The 21,623-nt window shown below is 36.1% G+C and overlaps 1 protein-coding gene across 2 annotated transcripts in view; it reads left to right on the forward strand.

The window, feature by feature from the left end:
- The window catches only part of LOC135221894 (uncharacterized), a 242,643-nt gene that overhangs the window by 198,089 nt on the left and 22,931 nt on the right, over positions 1-21,623 (forward strand). For both annotated transcript variants that reach the window (XM_064259870.1, XM_064259871.1), the window contains exon 4: positions 19,430-20,661. In XM_064259870.1, coding sequence (XP_064115940.1) covers positions 19,430-20,661 — 1,232 coding nt within the window. The remainder of the gene's footprint in view (positions 1-19,429; positions 20,662-21,623) is intronic.

Raw genomic sequence — 21,623 nt, forward strand, 5'->3', positions numbered from 1 at the left:
TCGAAAGCATAGATTTTGTACGTGACCCAGGGAAAGCTGGAAAGACTGACTGGAACAGATGAGATGCAATGAATATGCTGAAGGTGTTGAAGTTGATATAAAATACAGGTTGCTATTTATTATCAGACGAAAGTGTTAAAACTTCAGAGATTAAGATCAGACAATTAACCTTGGAAAAAATGTCTTACAACAGGAGGAAGGTGAGAACAATTTTTTTAGTCTCGGCACATCACTGCCAAAGTCAGTTCCATTCAGCTGAATGGCGTTAGCAACAAGTCTTGTGAGTAGCCAGGATAATATGCTACAGAACTGTGAAGACAGGCCAGCTTATTTTACCCTACCTTTGGCTTCCAGTGAAGTGCTAGTACTCATTAACTGTTGGGTTAACCGGGTGAGTGGCAAACTGCAGCTTGGTGTTCTACTACTGAGTCACGTTACTTAAGGTGACCAGATTTCTGAGACAAAATCCGGGGACATTGTCGGTTCAGAGGCGTAAAAACCTCCAAAACATGACGTGTTTTTTTCACTGAAAAACTAAAACGGAGACACTGCAGCCCTTACCATTCATAAAGCAGCATTCAAAAGTTTCTCTCACCTTATTTATTCAAAATTGCAAAGGAACTGAATAAAAATTCAATCGATTAAATCAAGGTAGGCTATAATTTAATGACTGCTTACCAGTGATTGAACAGTATTCAAATTATATCTACGGGCAAAGCACCGCTGGATGGCAGCTGTGTTGCTGGCTGGCTGCTGGCGGGAATTAAGGCAAGAGATGAGGGAGTCAGGGACGTGCACGACGATATTGACGATGATTTGGCGGGAAATTTGGTTTTATGTTCTTGGAAGGTCATCTCGCAAATTATGCCGCGGAAAGTTGTTTATCATTTCCTTAGTTATCTCTATATACGGCTCTGGTTATACCTATACACTGTACATTGGTGCAGTGCGAGTAGTACGGTGTGCAGCTCCCTATCGTTTGTAGATATTTTTTTTTTTTTCCGGATCTTTTAATCACAGTGAAAATTGGGGACATTTCCGACTTCCGAGGACAGCAGTAGCTGGGGACAGGTCACTGAAAACGGGGACTGTTCCCGGGGATGTCTGGTCACCCTAACGTACTCTCAGTCTCGTCAAGTAGGCTGCGTGTAAGAAAGGAAAAAAAGAGGGGGGTGGGGGGCACTATACGATGGCTTAGAAGTAAACAGATTTATCAAAAGGGAGGACGACAGAATGCTAACTTAATGATGTAGTAATGTATGACAGGACGAGAACCAGTGGAGAGACCGAGGAGATGTCCCCAGTTTTCATTGTGATTAAAAGATCCGAAATTGGAATAATAATAATAATAATAAAAAACGAAAATGTCTACAAACGGTAGGTAGCTGCTCACCGTACCATCAAGGAAGGACGGCAAGTCAATTTTTCTTTTGTCCTATATCAAGAACTCTGCTATATGCTCCCATTATCCTGAAATGCATAACATACGCTTTACAAAGGTATTTTGATGAATTACTAGAAAACTGGATGCCTGAACATTGCAGTCTAACCTATAAGAAGAGTATACTGCCTAAAACACCCTCTTTACTAAGCAAATTGATATATTATTACTATAGAAGACAAACCGAGATGCAAATGAATTGAAATCAGTTCAGTCTTATATAATCAATAAAAAAAAACTTAAGAACTAAATCAATTCAATTCTATGCGACCCTGGTTGAATGGTTCATTTTCTGGTACCTTTACTAGAACCACTACAAAAATAATTTTACTTCGAATAACTCGCACCTTTTTCAAGACAAAATTTGATCACAAAACTCAGGCTTATTAATAGCCAGTTTTGATGAGGAATCTCTGTTCACATTTAATGTCCTCGTTGGGGAAGCTATTGACAACATATTGAGTAAGTTATTTCCTGAACACGATTCCATTTTTGACAATTTTAACCGGTCTCATTTTAAACTCGTTTTAGAATTGGCAATGCGGGACGCTGCCTTTGGTTTTAACAGTAAACTTTTTAAACAATCGGACGGTATAGCTATGGGCTCTGTAACATCTGGAGGAGCGCATGCTTCTTGTGTCTTCTCAGGTTTCACCCTATTTTCTATGTAAGGTAGGTTGATGGTATATTCACATTTAGTATTTGGAACAGACTCTGATACTGACCCCTTTCCAGCATACGCTATATCTCAACAAAGCGATATTAAATTCACGGTGGAAAGAGAGGAAAATGGCAAACTACCTTTTTTAGATGTACTTGTAACAGGAAAGAACGGGTTTTTTAACATACCTATTTTTAGAAAGAACACTTTTACGGGTTTAAGGCATTATTATTAAAGCTCGCGTGTTTTATGATTTTAAGCTTAATTGAGTGTCAACTCTACTCCATAGGGCATATTTTATTACATCAAACTGGCATTCTTTCAATCAGGAAATGAATTACCAGACACTATTTTTTAAAATGCTTCGTAGTTCTCTTAATAATTAGTTTTACAACGATACTAGATAATTTATTACGTTACCCACATTAGTTATTTATGCTAAGTTTTCATTTTTACACGACGACTCCTTCAGAAAGAGGCGTATCCAGATCATACAAATTCATTATAGCCCAGTCAATATTAAACTAATACCGAAAAATCCCTTAACCATTGGGTCTTTCTTCAAGTATAAAGATCGGTTAAGTCCCTTCTTGACCTCTAATGTAGTAAATAAATATACTTGCCCAAAGTGTAACTCTGGGACACATGTGGGATCTATGAAAAAGGTTACTGAGGGTCACAATCGATTCCCATCGTGGAATAAGTTTTCGCACAGGAAGTATGGCCAGCTCTCTAACTCTGGGCATTCGAATATCAGGAATCATGCAAAAGTTTGCAGGAATCATGCAAAAGGTTGCAGGAATCATGCAAAAGTTTGCAGGAATCATGGAAAGGTTTGCAGGACTCACGCAAAATTTTGCAGGAATCATGGAAAGGTTTGCAAGAATCATGGAAAGGTTTGCAGTAATCATGCAAAAGTTTGCAGGACTCATGCAAAAGTTTGCAGGAATCATGCAAAAGGTTGCAGGAATCCTGCAAAATTTTGCAGGAATCATGGAAAGGTTTACAGGAATCATGGAAAGGTTTGCAGGCGTCATGCAAAAGTTTGCAGGAATCATGGAAAGGTTTGCAGGCGTCATGCAAAAGTTTGCAGGAATCGTGCAAAAGTTTGCGAGTTCCCCAGATGAATACCCAAACCTCTTGGATTCAACTGTACCTTAGCTAACGTGTCTCCTTCTATTTTCTCTTGTGCCATTCAATCTTCCTTTCTCTGAAAGGAAGGTTGGTCGGCGGTCTTACCTTTTAAATATAGTTTTGTAATTGTAAATTTTAGTCTTTTTACGGTTTCTTTAGTTAACCTGTGACTTGATGTCGCCCTTGGTCTTCGTCTATCTGTACCTTGGTTGTATATATATATATATATATATATATATATATATATATATATATATATATAATATATATATATATATAATACAGTGTGTATGTGTAGATCGATAATATTACCTTAAATAAAAAAATTAAAAAAACATATGCATAATAGTAAGGGTGAATAGAAAGGCAGCCTGGGAGTTTATTCTTCTATTTATACACAATAGATAAATAAAAAAATTTCATAACCCGAAACAGTCGGAACTTAATTCATTTCAAGCTTGAATCTTTCCGAGCACGTAGCCGACCCCTCCATAAAATTTAATTGAAATGAAGTAATAAACTTTTAGAGGTATTTGGTTTATAGAAGCACTGGCATACCATCAAATAATTTTTCATTCGATAATACGTATCGTCACTAGCAAAGTTTAAAAAGGAGCCTGTGAGTAAAAGAAAAAAAAAACAGAGAGAGAGAGAGAGAGAATCTTTGTTCGTGTTTTATGTTTGAGTAAATATTTGAATAGTATCTTTCTCATAATTATCATTACTATATTTTTTGTCTTTCCCACAATTAAACTCCACCAACATTAACATTTTGATAAGTTATAAATAGGTACTAAATCTCTTGATCACCTTCGGAAAAAATATGGAACTGAATAATGGTGTGCATTATGGAATGAACTGCCAAAACAATGTGCTGATTTGAAAGTTTAATTGATCATGATCTCTCTATTAAAGCTACATTAATTTATGCACTGTTCAACTCTTAGCAATCCTTATCGTAAATTTAAACTCTGGGTCGCTTGTTTTGAACAGAAAGAGGAAATGACAGCGGCAAATGTATCGTTTTCGGTTTAGAAATTTGGCATCTGGTAACTAATGGTAACCCCTTTAGGTGCCAACGACAGCCCTTGTCAGTGTGGCATGCAGTTCTATCCTAGATCATATTATTGGGGCGTGCCTTTTTCGTTTTTTATCAGAACCAAGCCGTCTTGAGTCGATGTATTGTTGATCGTGTAAATCATAAATACATTTCCAGTTAACTGACATGCCATGAATAGCATATACAAGCAAGTGCCCGATTTATTCCGAACGCGAAAATTAGACCATGCAAAAATCCCTCGACGATGCACCTGCTCACAGCAGATCATCTTGGCGCAGAGTTTACATTCTAAGACTTTTGTTCCATTTTTTAACCGCGTCTTTGTCCTTTTTGAAAGGAATTTTTTACCCTTACAGGCGTGTAAATATTTCAGGCATTTGTATCCCAGTTTATCTGGCTGAAATCCCTTACAAGGAAAGCAGGAGATGACTAGAAAACGAGAGAGCACCATCGAGTTTCCCGAACCTCTTTTTAACAGCCATGTGGGGTCAGAAATCAGGCGAATATAATTACTCTTGAGCAATAAAAACTTGTCATGGAGACACCACGGATCCCGTTTTCTTTCAACTTAATACCTGTTTACGTTTTCTCTAAGCGACAGTAATATGACGCTAAACGATAACTTTTTTTTCTTTTAATTTGGTCGTCAAAGTATACATTACTATTTTCTAATTGCGTTCCGTGTGAAATGTAATAAAAGCAATTTTGAGATGATTTCGTAATGATAGACATTTCATGTCCTCCAAAGGTATGTAGTTATCTCGGTAACCCTCTCTCTCTCTCTCTCTCTCTCTCTCTCTCTACGGACATATGTACTTATGCTCATGCACATACAGTACCTGTGTATAGGAAGCAAGGCTTTGTTTCCTCCATATAGAAATACATACGTATTAAGTAAACACATATGCACACACACTCACATGCCTGCATATATATATATATATATATAATATATATATAATTATATATATAATATAGTATGTGTATATATATATATATATATATATATATATATATATATAATATATATAATATGTATGTATATATATAGATATATATACTATATACGTCTTTTACTTAATATTATTTCAGTAATTTGAGAACTTTGGTTATATTTCCTACACACACACACACACACACACAGACATACATACACACACACGCACACACACACACATATATATACATTTATAAAGGGTGTTTTTTGTCATTTAAAGGGGTGAACTTCAGAGTGTGAAGTTTTCGCTCCTCAGGGGGATTTTTTTTTTATGCATACGGATCCCTACACACGACTGACCGTCACGTACCTACATGCATCAACAAAGGCACGATGGATCTGTCAGGAAACAGGGCCAAGTCTTTCCAAACCATCCTGGGATTCATCTGAGCAATATCACGGGTGAAGGAAGGCCGACAACCACAGTAGCAAACCCGTAGGCAATGATATCATTTGATATTTCTCTGCCCCACACTTTAAAGGCATCTGCACTTCCTACATTTACGATCTCTCTCTCTTGGAAACTAGAGCTGAAGAGATACAACACATCCCATTGTGGGAACTATTTTACCAACAAGATATGTGACACATGGAATAAACTGCCACCAGAAGTTGTAAACAGCAACAGCGTGGAAGAGTTTAAAAGAAAGCAAGACAAAATCATTAGGACACTGTGAATGAACGGTAAAATCCGCTCCTAGATATACGTAAGTGAGCACACGATGTCCCCTCGGATGGACTAATAAGTCTTTGGGACATCCTAATCCTTCTCTCTCTCTCTCTCTCTCTCTCTCTCTCTCTCTCTCTCTCTCTCTCACACACACACACACACACACATACACGCGTATCAATTCAGTGTTAATGAACCGACATGAAACCGCCGTTTTCTGTGTATTTTATTTTTTGCGAAACAGAGGAAAGAGTATATTGTTGTCACAGATGGAGTTGATAAACAGAACTTGCTCTACTAGCCAGATGATGGAGCTTTGAAATGCGTTCCTGAAGAAACTGATATCGTGTAAGCAATAAAACTGGAGGCATTTGAGACTTGTATGGATGAAAGCTCCTTAAGATACGGTAAGTTGGAGAGAGAGAGAGAGAGAGAGAGAGAGAGAGAGAGAGAGAGATAGAGAGAGAGGCGGAGGCGGAGTGGGGGCGGGGGGGAATCTAATGTCTGGATGCCACTCCGATAACGATGAGATTTGCTCAGTCAAACCTCTCAGTTTCTCATTATAAAGTTAGGATGCACACACACACACACACACACACACACACACACACACATATATGTTATATATAATAATATATATATATTATATTATATACTAAATATATATATATATAATATTAAATACGCCACATATTATATACACACAAATACTATATAATTATATCTATATATATATATATATATATATATATTAATATATATATATATATATATATATATATCTTCATATATACACACATTATTCATATATATTACATATACTGTATCTGAATATATAATCATAATCACATTTGATACGTGACCTTAAGATGCGAAACGACTTAGGAAAGACATGAAAAATGGCTGTAAATCCTGGCCGGTGTCGGCTTCTGATTGCTAAGTCTTTTTCCCAGGAGTTCTGCGGCTCTTTTCTCTCTCTCTCTCTTCTCTCTCCTCTCTCTCCGGAATCTCAGAGATCTCTTGTGGTTTCCCTTGAAGAAGGGAGGAAGGAGTCTGTGTCCCTTCGTATGTTTAATGGAGGCCGTTGGCTTCTGCTATTTGCAATGTGTGGAATCGTCCTTCTCTATGCAAGGTCTCTCTCTGTGCCTTGGAACTATTCTTCCATTGTTGGTTAACGGTCGTGGGTTTCTAACTTTCTAATCAATGTTGGAATATTTCCCCTTTGTTGTAATGGTCTTGCAATCGTCTGCGTAGAGTGGTAGTGGTGCAACTTACGTAGCAATTGCGGTTTATATGATGTATATATATATATATATATATATATAAATATATGTATGTATAGTATATATATATATATATATATATATATATATATATATGTGTGTGTGTGTGTGTGTGTGTGTATCAGTATATATATATATATATATATATATATATATATATATATATATATATTATATATACACATATATATGAAAATACGTGTGGCCTATGGAAATTTCAACATTTTCCTTTTCTATATGCCGACGCTTCGTAATACATCTCCATGATAATAATTTGTCAATATATTAAGAAAGAATTTCTTAAATAAACTTTTAAAAAATCTGAAAACGTTAACAAGGACTAAAATATTTCTCATTATAAAATATATATCCGAAAGCTCAGACCGCCGACCAGCCTTCAGTTAAGAGAGAAGATCGAATGACGAACGAAAAACAAAGAAAACAAGTTAAAAAATGCACCGAAGATTCTTTGGAGCAATGGAGTTTACGTGCAGTTTTCTTTGGAGATGTGTGATAAACAAATCATGTGTTAATGTGTTTATATCACACTACTATTAGTATATTTATATATATATATATATATATATATATATATATAATACTATACACACACACACACGCACACACACACACACACATATATATATATATATATATATATATATATTATATATATATATTATAAAGGTATAAGCCATGAAGAAAAGTGAAACACGGGAGTAGCTCCAAGATCTTTCGACTCAACGTCCTTTACATAGCAGTCTTCTATGTAAAAGACGTTGAGTCGAAAGATCTTATAGCTACTCCAGTGGTTTTACTTTCCTTCGTGGCTTATATCTTTATTTATGCATTTATACACGTTCCAAACTTTCGTGATTCAGTTATACATACATACACACACACACACGCACGCGCACGCACACACACACACACATATATATATATACATATATATATATATATATATATATATATATATATATATATTATATATATATATATATATATTTGAAGGGTGTCTCAAAAAAAATGTACTCACTCTTAGAATTATGAAAAGAAAAACCTTTATTTATGGACATAGAGCGAAATGAAATAGCATCGAATACGTGGTCATCAATTTGAACATTCGCAAACACGATTCTTCAAAATACATTTGTCTCATGTATTCGATGCTATTTCATTTCGCTCTATGTCCATAAATAAAGGTTTTCTCGTAATTCTAAGAGTGAGTACATTTTTTTGAGACACCCTATATTTATATATATATATATATATATAATATAGATATATATATATATATATATATATGATATATTTCGTAAATGTTTCAGTTTGATCGATTAGCCATACATCATCTTCCTACCTTTCCACAGGCATCGTTTTTCTATAGTGTAAAAGAGCTGAAAACGTTTTCGGTAAGTGTGAGAAATTATCGAATGACATCGATGCATCTCGTATACCTGCTTGGAATGCCGGCAAAATATTCTTGGTAGTCATCGTCCCAGCAGTCAGGGAGATCTCACTTGTCAAATTATTTTTATTCGTTTGTAAAATCATATCGAAGGGCTGGAGAAAGTTAAGACAATCCTAGATTACATGTTTTTTTTCACCTCAATGGATTTCAGAAAATTGTGAATGGAATTTGAATAGTTTCAGAAAATTATGAACAGTATTCAAATACTTGACTTTAGCATGAATTCGCTTCCACACACAGATTCGAGTTCAAATTTTGTAGTCTGTGGCCTTGAGCCCCAAAGGAGATTCGTCTTATACGTACATCTCAAGACTTCGTCTTTGTCATAATTCTCAGAGGGTTTTCTAATGGATTATCGTATAGTTTAAGGACTTCAAATACTACATCATAGCAAGTATATATTTTCAAAGGTGAACGGTACTGAATTTATTGCTGTACCTATAAAATCTAATTCCCTCTCAGCACACTCCAAGTTTCTTTTACTAAACGAAATAGTTACTATTCATTGAACAGAAGAATAACTGCCATTTGTCATTCATATTAAGCACATCATGACATAAACAATTGCTATTAGCGGAAAAAGTGTCTTACTTAACTCTAAATTCCGACAAAATATCGCTGGAATCAATGTGAGTTTCTGGGATATCCTAACTCTGCCTTTCTTGATTATTGGGAGTTTTTTTTTTTTCTCCTTATCTTAGCTTCTCCGGTCCAGGGCTATACAGCAACAATTATCTGTGCAAAAATGAGAAAAAAATGTCATTCAAACGGGAAATTTTATTTTAAGTTTTTTTTTTTTTTTTTTACGACACAGGTGACAAGTTATTCATTTTTATCTGAGCAGAGCAAACACAGAAAGTTCAGTTCCAAATCCCTGTAATAGAGAGAGGAAAACAAACCGGACGGGAAAAAACGGACTTAAAAACGCAGATTCACTGTACAGTGAGAAAACCTTTAAAAAATGAAGTCGGCGCTCTCTCAAATAAGGGTCGCAAAAATACACTGCAGTAAAAGTGGAATTTCCTGAATGCCAGAGGAAAAATTCTAGGCTTTCAACGTTAAAAAAGAAATGACAGATTTTAAATTGGGAGATACGGTTTTGAAGGTTAAATAAGAAATTAAATTGATGAATCGATTGCGTCATTCAAAATTCCGGATAGCAGGAACAAATGCCATTCACAATAATAGAAAAAGATGAGAGATTTTGGATAAGAAAATCTGATGTGTAAGTTAGAAAATAAAAACTAGGTTAATGCACAGTTCTCATCTGAATTTTAATTATTTGATTTTGAACTTTTTTTTTTTTACTTTGAAAACAGTGTTTACGTTAGGAACCCGATGTTTCATGTTAAAATTGGTTTTTTATCAAACTCTACAGATCCTTTTATAAAAATCTAGTTCTTGAAGTTCTAAACAGAAATTTAAAGTAGGGATTATTACGCTTTACAAACTGAATAAGGAAACTTTCAATTAATATTCTGCGAAGGAACGTCGTGCAGTGGCCAAAAAAACATTAACCAGTGAAATGCTAATGGAATTGCAACAAGTACATATTGTGGAGATAGAAAAAATTCTAATCTACGAAAAAAGTAATTTACTTCATTAATGAAATCAACGCTCAGGTTTATTCTAATATCAGGCATCTGTTCTTAAACACACGATATAAGAGTGTGGCGGATATCTAAAATGTATTATATGAGCTTTTGCTTCTTTTATTTCATTACTACTGTTGATGATATTGTTAGGAAATTTCGTTAATTTTCTGTTAAATAACCCGCCTGCGGAACCATTGTTGTTGAAGAATGTCTTCAAAACCGTTACATATTTTTGAAGACTAAAATCAGTTGAAGACAACCTGCATGCTCGCAAAAGCAGTGCTGATATTTAGTTTATATCTGAGACTGCTTTCACTTAAAAAGTTAAGCCAAATCCAGAGAACTTGACTTTTCTATAGAATTCCATTTGCGTCATAATCAGACGTTTTCCTTTTCGACAGATCCAAAAATGGCACATTCTCCCTCATTTTCCTCTTCCGCAGTAAATTTAACATTAGCACGTTTCGAATTCAAATAGTTTAAAGTATTTTATTCCCACTGCTCTTTTTGTCTAAAAATAATGAAGTATCACGGACGGCCCTCAAATATAAAACAGGTTTAAAACATAAACGACAGTTGTTTAACCAATCAGTCTCATGACAATATAAAGAAAACACTGGCCAAACAATAGCTGCTACCGGATTACCGATGCTAGTCCATCTTGTAGTCTTCACACTCTTTAGTTAAAAAAAAAATCACACAAAACGAGATTTATCGAGTCAATCAACTTGCATATACTTAGACCCTTGAAGCTGTTGGTTCCAAGCCCTGCAAAGAAATGCATATGTTGTGTGTGTGTGTGCGTCAGGGGTGGGGGAAGAAGAGAGAAAATGTAATTTTATAAAAATTACTTGAACTCACAACTCTCACAATTGCGACATACAGCCGATTACAACCTTTTCCAACTTTCGCGAGAAGCTCGTTTCAGGTACCATTAAATTTCCAGGCACAGAAAAACTATTATTGTTGTCGAGTATACGGGTGTGTAACTGCATTCTGTCCTAAATACCCATGTCCAGATGCTTCTCTGCCTGTTACAATGCCGGCCTCCTCTGACGCACTTCTTCAAACGCTGATGAGAGAGAAAATCAGAAAAACCATTATTTACGGTTTACATAGGCATCATCTGGCTTCAAACGTCCCTCACTGCTTCAGCAATTAATATAGCGGATTTACCACTACGCAGCAGGTACCCACATTACTCGTTCAAAGATTTATCACCAACTGGATTCAATATGAATGCTGGAAATCTCCCCTTCCCCCCAACATCAACCCCAACTTCCCACTCAACTCCAAAACGCACAAAACTAGATGAAATCGTTCTCTTTCAATTCAAGCTGAGGAAACACTAACTTATTGATCGGTCTGACTGATAGAGCAACTCACTACTTGCATAGATGACCGTCAGTGGCAGTCACATGACAGTGAAACATAAGATCCCGTGATCATCTGCGAAGGGAGTGGGTGCGGGGAAGGGGCCCTTGGGCACGGGGTTAGCAAGTTCATCCCAAAAGAAGGACCAGGTCATGGGCGCCGGTGGGGAATTTACCTGTTTCTCTCCCTCTACTGCTGTACTTGACGTCGGTCCTCCTGCGCCCTATTCAAATTGAGAGTTCTCGTCCTCCTGAGAGTTGTTGCTGTGTCATCCAGCCTCTCCTCTCTGGACCTGGTTAGCAATTATTTCATAAATAATCAGATCCAGATTCCAGTTTCCTGTGAACAAATTCAGAGCTGTCTTCCCTCACTTGTTGACTGTCTTGTAGTTTGCTCTGATTGTCCTGTGCTGGAAGAAAACGTCCACCCAGGTCCATGATGATTCTGTTCAGGACTGTTCATGACACTGCTTGTCTGATCATTTTTGGCTAGTGTCAAGTAATCAGGCCTAAGATTTGTTACAACTTTGATAGTAAACAGGCTGACTAGAAGCCAGGAGCCAAAATTATCAAAATTTACTAAATGAACATGAAACAAAATCTCAGAGAAAAACTGTTTTATTTCAGATGCAGTGCTTGTTGCTTACTTTACTGGAACTACTAATTATACTAGTAAATCACTGTAATGACATTCATGAGATTTGTGATTCGATTCTCGCATGTGACCCACTAAGTCCTCACCATTAGTGGTAAATGGGGCCGCCACTTAGGTAGGAATTAAAGAAGGGGGAGAAACGAGCCAGCCTCCCTACCACCTAATTCCATCATCTAATAAGCGCGTCTCTCTACAATAAAGCTGGCTAAAATCTACCGCTATGTACCCTTTGTATATCTTATGGATCCCCTTAATTCACAATTTTCACCTTTTAAAATTATATTTGCAGTGTACTGTTGCATCTGTAATCTATACGTTGATATATGGTCATAACCTGGAATAAAGCATATTATTATCACTACTAAGATGAAAAACATAAGAACTAGAGAAAAGTTGAGGAATGTAATAAATGAAACATTAAAAGCAAAGCAAAAGCCATCGTGAGCTGAGGAGGAAACTCCTGCAACAGACTCGGATAAAGAAGAAAAAAAAAAAACGATGACTGTTGACTAACACAGAGGGTGGAAACATTTTACCTACAAGTGAAGTCGTTCAAAGCAATTTTGTTTACTTTTTCCATTCCTTGATTTTTACGGCACTGGAGAGGGGAACACTTTTTAACATGGAAACGACAAACAGAGAGGCAAAGGAAGCGGGCGAAACAGAATACTTATTTGTACTCACGACTCTAGATTCACAGTGGTTCTCAACCTTTTTCACTCCATTCCCACTTCATGAATTCTCAACATTCGTGTGGCTCCCCTTCATTTTTGTCCCATATCCCACCCCGCCAAAAAAAGGTAAAAAAAAAAATAAATAAAATGTTGATGAAGAGAACACCCTTGCTTTATAACGAAGTTTACAGTCATAATGATCTTATATTGATAGATTTCTATGATATGCTTAACTTACATCATTAGACTACAAAAGACTAGCGGACAATAGCAAATTTGAATTTGCTTGGGAAAGAGTTTAATTAACAAGATTATGTAACAAAATTTTATTGCCAACTTAATCAATTAAAAAAGAACATTTTCTTTACCAGGACAGTGATGCAAGTTTTTGTTTTTTATTCAGATAGCTAACATTATTTAGAAATGTATAATTTGCATAAGCTCAAAATGGCCCCCAGGTTGAGAACCACTGGTCTAGACCGAGCTTTTACTGACGCAAAAGCTACACAAAAAACGACTAGAAAGCAGTTTCAGGATGTATATACCTCCCCCAATACCAAAGGAATTCGTTATTGTCCTGTGTAAGATATTTTCATAAGTTTCATATGGTTGAATTTTTCTGTTATCATCAAGACATTGGCTGTTGAATATGGTCAAAATAAAATTTTTTTTTCAAAATGGCAAAGGAAGTATACATACATATAATATATATATATATATATATATATAATATATATATATATATATATATATATATATATGATATATATATAGTATATGATGTATGATATGTATTTATATAATGTGTGAGGTTATAGTCCACAGGAAAAAAAGGCTGAAATTCCTTTTAGCTCAACAGTTCCGGCCTCCACTGACCCCTATCTAGAGCTGTTCATTTACAGTTAATAAACAGCTCTCGATAAGGGCCAGTGGAGGCCGAAACTGTTGAGCTAAACGGAATTTCAGCTTTTCTTTTTCCCTGTGGACTACAACCTCACATATCTATCTTCGTGAAAAAGAAGACTAAAACCTCATATACAATGTGTGTATTTGTGGGTGTTAAATTCTTTCATTATCTCTTTCTTCTGATTACCTCCTCATTCACTCCTACATTACTGCTATAGATTTATGAAGTGGTTCTGCTGACTATACGTGACTTTCGATGCAATCAAGATTAACTTAATTCCAGCTGAATTCAAACTATACCTTTGTAGAGGCCGCAGGTGCAATAAATCAAGTAATTTCAGAAAATCAATTTTCTGGACAGAATTAATATCATAGGCACTCTGGACAGGGCAAGGAATAACAAGGATTGTTGAGCAATGAACATAGGATGTACGATAAACAAGGCGTGATCCGACTTCCAGCTTATCTCATTAGAAATAATAATTGTTTTGTACTGTTTAACATGCCCATTATTTATTTTTTTACATTTTCATTCTAATAAACAAATCATAAACATCCTATCCTAAAATTCCTGTATCTTTAACTCAACACGAAACAATTTTCAGACCTCTTTAGGCTTTTCCGCAGGGCTTTCCTGGTCCCCCACCAGCAACAACAACAAAAGTAGTTTGTAGGCTTACTCCCCGAGTAAGCAAAAATTAGTGTTTTCCCGTGGCTTGGTGAATGAGAAGAGACTGGAAAAGGAGAGTTGGGTTAATGCAATTGGAAAGAAAGTACAATCCACGCTTCATGGAGCTATGTTCAAGCATTATTCTTTTTGAAAACAGGGCTCCTGCTGCTGCTGGGAAGTTTTTTTTATCTTTTATTCTGAAAACATAACATAAAATTCTTTACATTATTTACATAGTACTTATCATAAATACAGAAGAATAAAATAAAAATTAAAGTACAATGTTAAATATACCTTTGTTACAAAATGATATTGCACGTAATCTATATTTTATATAAATTATCAGTAATTTAAATTTCCTTTGTAAAAACCATCATCATATCCCGGCTATTGTTAAAGTTTATAGTAGATCCAAATGTAATACATACACTAATCCATACTTCAAAGATTTAACCACCGAACTGACGAATTACTCCACTTTTCCCTAGTTTGGGATTCTTTTTCTAAATGGACTTTTTTTCTAATTTGTTAATAATCACAACCTTTATAATCCTTTTCCCATTTAACGCGGAAACGACTTTTTTTTTTTTTTGCCAAGAACCAGATCTGGCTAGTACACGCTTGTCTTTACAGCTCCCCCCGGCCCCACCCATTTCATCCCTAACAACTTTTTCATTTTATTGCATATAGCCTTCTTTTTCTTCCGATTGGATTTATTTTCACAATGAGGTGAAATATTTGACCAAGTATTTTCAAGAAAATGACTGCCCGAAACTTGTATTCGACGGATACCTCAGAAAATTTATATAATAAATAATAAGTTTCAACATGAAATTCATATTCCTACCGTAACAAAACTTAATTTCTATGCTTTTTAACTTTTACGTATGATGACAAGCGTTCAACTACTTTAACCAATATTAAAAAAGGCTTTTATTTTCTAAATCCTAAGCTTGTTCTTAAGGAATCCAAGGAAAATTGACCTCTTTTTAATTTTACGCCGAGATATAATCTTGGGGCTTATCTTAGTTTACTATAAAGTGCGGATCGATTCCCATCGTGGAATTAGCCTTGGAACTGTCTACAACTTCAGTAGAAGGGATTCTTCAAATATCATAGAACATGTACGCAAAATCTAATGCAAATCACTAATTCCCACGATAATTGTAAAGTCATACCTCCTAATGATGGAACCACTCGCCCTAAAACAGCTACAAAGATTCAAGGTTGAAGTTGAACAGTCGGTGTTTACTTGATCTAATCATTTTATTAAAGTTAACTGTTAACCTTTATTTTTTTAGGCTTGATGGTGAAGCTATGCTTTGCAACGGCGAAAATGAAATATGAAACTAAGTAACACCTTTTTGTCTTATATATATATGTATATATATATATATATATATATATATATATAATATTATATATATATATATATATATGTGTGTGTGTGTGTGTGTGTGTGCGTGTGTGTGTGTGTATGTATGTATGTATGTATGCATGTATGTATGTATGTGCGTGTGCGTAAATATATATATATATATTATATATATATATATATAAGTATATATATAATATATATATATATATATATATAATGTATATATATATATAAATATATATATATATATATTATATACATATATATATGTATGTATAACAGAATCACGAAAGTTAGGAACGTGATAAATCCATAAATAAAGATAAATGCCACGAAGGAAAAATAAACGAAGGAGTCTGCGAGATCTTTCGGCTTAAAAGCATTTATCTTTATATATATGTATATATATACACATGTATGTATATATGTATATATATATATATATATATATATATATATATATATATATATATGTATATATATAAGGAGGGTGGCCTTGGTAATCTGCTGTGAAAAATCGTTTACGGAAAGAAGGCCGATGGAAAATTAACCACACTAAGAGTGCGAAGGAATGGGTAGGAAGGGGGCCCTTGAGTCAGGGGCGGTAGATGCTACCTCTCGAGAGTGGCGGGGGGGGGGATGAGCACAGGGTAACGGCCTCGTATCATTGAAACTTGGTCGCATACTTTAATTAACAGTCTCTGTCAGCGAGGATTTATCATAACCATTCCCAAAGCAATGCGGATGAGAGAAAAATACGGCTGGGCTTTATATAAAAGCCACAGTTCACAAATACAAAATGCAGCTGAATGACCACATGACAGTCGAAGTATTGTCGTCATTAGCTACGACTCATTCCTCTTATTTTTAAAACTCTTACCAACTTAGCTTGATCTACGTTCGTCTTTTTTTCATTGTATTTTTTTCGCACATGTAATTGGATTCTAATTGTAGTACGTATATGCTATTGACATCAAGCAATGTTCTGTTATTATCATTATTAATATTATCATTATTATTATTATTATTATTATCATTGATAAAAATCAAAACCTTCTCATTTCTTTTCATGGCCACAGAAAGTTTCTCATAATCTGCTCAGTACTGTATTTTGAAACTAGGGATCCAATAAACTTTCGACAATTCTTTAAATCTTCTATAATATCTGGCAGCACCAACTACTATGATTTATCTCTCAGTTTAATACTAATTACTGCCATTATAATTATGTCAACTTGACTATGGACATAAAGGTCGCCCGTGTTTATGTCATACTAACGTCGGACCAGATGCAAACCTAACCACGGAAACAGAAAGGGAGAGAACGAGGGGGGAAATGAAGAAACGAAACGAAAAGAATAGCTGGCTGCACTTGTAACAGAAAGATCGTCTTCTTATGATTTCTCGTACCAGCGTTCTTTTTTTTTTTATATCTCACACGTGTTGGGCAGCCAATGAGGGATGCGACAGGATCACAACTTTCCCCCTCAACCAATCAGCGAGTGGCATCAGTGCCACTGATGGGCATCCTATGATGTGGGTGCCAATGCGCGTTATCTCTGTACAGTTATTTCGTCTGTGCCATTTCGATTTTTAAATGTTTTCCCTTACCGAAAAGTCTTCATTTAATGTCTGTTTTGTTATCAACGCTAAAGAAAGAGTTGTTTCTCGTTCTTCATTAACTTTCGGCAATTCTAATGACAGCAAGAGAGACAGCGTCTCATATGTGGCAGCCATTGAATCTGCTGGTGGCACTTGTCGGTGATAATAGCTTTTACCCCCGGCACTGTTCATAAGCAAACTTGACCCCGTGCCAGGCACAAGTGCCACAAAGAAGCAGCAGCTTCTGAGACGAGGCCCACCCTCCAGCGTCACGAACGACCTCACCCACCACGTGGCTGTCTCACCTTCGACGACGCCAACAGCAGCGGGAGGTCGTCCAAGCGCAGTCGTCCTTCTTTCCCCCAGCGGTAATTCTTCCGAACTCCGAAGGACTTCGATGTCTCTCGAAGACGACGTCGTCCTTGACCAAATCGCGAACCAAGATTCGATCAGTGCCAAAACCGCGCGTTTCTTCGGTGCCTGAAAAGCTCTCACTTTGACCGAAGATAAGAAAGTACTCTTTGGTGCAGTGAGCGATAGATGGACCAGAAAAGTGAAAGACGCTGCAGGAGATCTAATAGACATTAAGAACTTCAGCAATCTATACCGATTTCTGGTGGTGATATTATCAATTCTGAGAAAACACTTGTACAGCGCTCGTTTCCCGCAAGAACTACGTAGTAACAGTAATCACCGTTCCACATCTCGTTTCCCGAAATAAGTTGTGACCCACAGGTGCGTGACGCTGCCCAAAGGTTATAACCTGTCGATTTGACCTCCAGGAGGTTATCGAAATAGCAGAGGCTTTGCCACTTTAAAAATCAGTAGGAAACTAATCGCTTTTGATTAACGAATTATATTTTGCCTTTTGAAAATGTTCACTCTGACATGAATTCTAATCTTCAACCATTTGTTTTTATGAATCAATTTTGAACAATCTTTGCATGCTCAAGTACAGTATAATATGAACAGTGCTTACTTTAAGAAAATTATATATATATATATATATATATATATATATATATATATATATATATATATATACATATATATATATATATATATATATATATATATATATATATATACCATACATAAGCAATCTATACGATTACATAGACACACAAATAATATATATATATATATATATATATATATATATATATATATATATATATATATATATATATATATATATATAAAGTTTATGCCATTTTGAGATTATATCAAATATTAATAATGCCAGTCTGAAGTATTCGAAAAACAATGTTTTTAATTAAAAGTAATTGCGTAACTTCATTTATGAAATAACAACATTAGCATCAATAACAAGAAGGAGTATAATTCTATTTCAGTTCTAGGACGCAACCAAGTACAGAATGTAGGTAAAATGGAGATAGACAAAAGAACAAGATGAACAAACTTTTAACAAATGATAATAATAAATATGTTTATTCATCATGAAATAAAATCCCATAGACACTAATCACCGCTGCTTAACTAACTGATATTCATGTGGTAAAACTTGAACCTCCAAAACATATTATTTTCATTTGCTTACTAACATTCGTTTCATGGTTACTGAATGGTCTTGAACTAAAAAAAATCGAGACCATTTTTCCTTTATTTTACGGGTTGTTTTAATAGTCTGAATCATAATGTTTATGGTTATAGTGCATTATCGTTCTAGAAAAGTACGTAGTATCTTTTACTTCTTCCACAAGTGTTATTTCAATACAATCTCAGAGGTTCTTTTTTCTATTCCAGATATTATTTGACTAATTGGCACCATGCTATTTATCGGTGATCATTCTTGTTCCAGAACAGGTTCTAAAAGGATTTGTTTGCTATTGCAGGTGTCCGCCGCAGGATGCACCTGGAAGAATATTCAACGACTCACGCCGAGTCACCTGAACCACTCATCCCGACTGAGCTGACCTCATGCGACCTGGGGGGACTCATCAGCCCACTGGGCGAATCTCCTCTCTCTGGATCACCCCTGGATCCCCATGGAACATTTACACCTCCTACGATAAGCGTAGAAGCACCGCAGGACTCTGGACCAACATCCCAAATGTCAACGGCCCTGAATGCCCTTGGAGAACTTCATGGAGACTTGTATCTTGCAGGGGACGAATGGAGTCCTTCCTTAGAGAATCTATTAACAGCCGTCCCAGGAGGATCCTCACTTCCAGAATTGGTCGTGACTGATACTCGCCCACAGGATGCCGCTTTATTTTCTAGTCCAATGCCCCCACCTACATCTTCCACGGGCCTTTTAGATTTGCCCACTCACGAAGGCCTGGATCTTTACCTTGGGGGAAGCAGGTGTTCAGCCTCTCCCATGAGCGTCTCCCCAGGAGGTTCGTCAATTCCTTCGCCTTTCACCTCTGCCAGGGGCTCCTTCAGTTCCACGCGCCGTTATAAGCGTCCTTATTCAACGTCTCCCATGAACGCTGATGGTATAGACCTCAACACTATAATCAGGTCCTCCCCAACTTGTCTCAACGCCGGTTCTCTAACAACAGCCACTCCAGCTCTGCAGCCCTTGTCATGCTCACCTTCTGGAAGCTACGGCCACCTCATTCCAAGACCAGAGGCCAACAACAACCAACCTCCAAGGGCTAATCTTAGTTTTCAGTCACTCATTACCGATGATGACGTTAAACCTTGTGTCAACAATAACAACACGATAAACAATCACAACAACAGTGACAACAACAACGGCAGGCAGGTGACCGTACACTCCCTATACAAGTCAGAACCAAAGAGCGAACCAGACGAAAGACAAGCTACTCCGCCCTACCAAGAGCATCACCACCATCAGGAAACAGAGGAAGGCCGTCCGAACAGTCCCTCCGATGACGACGGTCCTCGTTTTTGCCGGTGGATGGACTGCAACATCCTGTTCCAGTCGAGGGAATCACTTTCCAGGCACATCGAGAAGGCGCACATAGACCAGAGGAAGGGCGATGACTTCACTTGTTTCTGGGCTGCGTGTCAGAGGAGATACAGGCCCTTCAACGCCAGGTACAAGCTCCTCATTCACATGCGAGTCCACTCCGGAGAGAAGCCCAACAAATGCACGGTAAGCACGTCTTACTCTTTTCTCTGTTTGCATGAATGGAATCTGTTCAGTCACTCTGCCTTTTCTTGTATCACATTTAAAAAGGAATTTCTATTCATTACTTCTTTCTTGCTCTTCTGTTTCATTTCCATACACGAATCTGCTTCTGTGTAGGGATGCTGGTTAAGTCAAGCATTTTTTTATTACTATTTTCTTCGTATAGAATAATAATGATAATAGTAGTAGCAGCAGTAGAAGTAACAGTAGTAGCAGTATTAGTAGATTTTTATACATACTCAAATTACTCTCCTTCAGAGGTACGCAAAGAAAACATATTCAATAATAAGCAAATAGCTAATAGTTTCATTCACAGAATAAATTCTTTGAAGATTCCTTGCTCATTTCTTATGAAATAATAATCATCTTCTTGAAAAGGATGAACACAAATCTTCCTTAGCGAAATATCTAAAAAGAATTCGTTGCCATAGTTCTCTTGGAACCGATCTCTCTCTCTCTCTCTCTCTCTCAGGACAGTGAAAGGAACGATAACATCAGTTCTGTCTTTCCTTCCACTCCTATTACGCGAACTGTTCATCGAAAATGCGTAAATCGTAGCTCTCTAACCTCAACTATGTCTTAGTCATTTCCCGTTCCAATTTAGGCGTCTCATCTCTCATTTCAGCTTTCTTCTTACGCTTCGCCTTTTCCTTCTCTCCTTCCTTCATTAAGTGAGACGATAAAACATTCTTCTGATATATATATATATATATATATTATATATATCTATATATATATATATATATATATATATATATATATATACTATAAACTGGTCAGATGCAGCTGCTGTGATTTTTAAGCATTTATATATATATATATATATATATATATATATATATATATATATATATATATATATATATATATAATGTGTGTATGTGTATGTGCGTGTGCGCTCGCGTGTGTCTCTGATTACAATGTTT

Source organism: Macrobrachium nipponense, chromosome 3 (genome assembly GCF_015104395.2).
Source record: "Macrobrachium nipponense isolate FS-2020 chromosome 3, ASM1510439v2, whole genome shotgun sequence".
In the NCBI taxonomy this organism is placed as follows: domain Eukaryota; kingdom Metazoa; phylum Arthropoda; class Malacostraca; order Decapoda; family Palaemonidae; genus Macrobrachium; species Macrobrachium nipponense.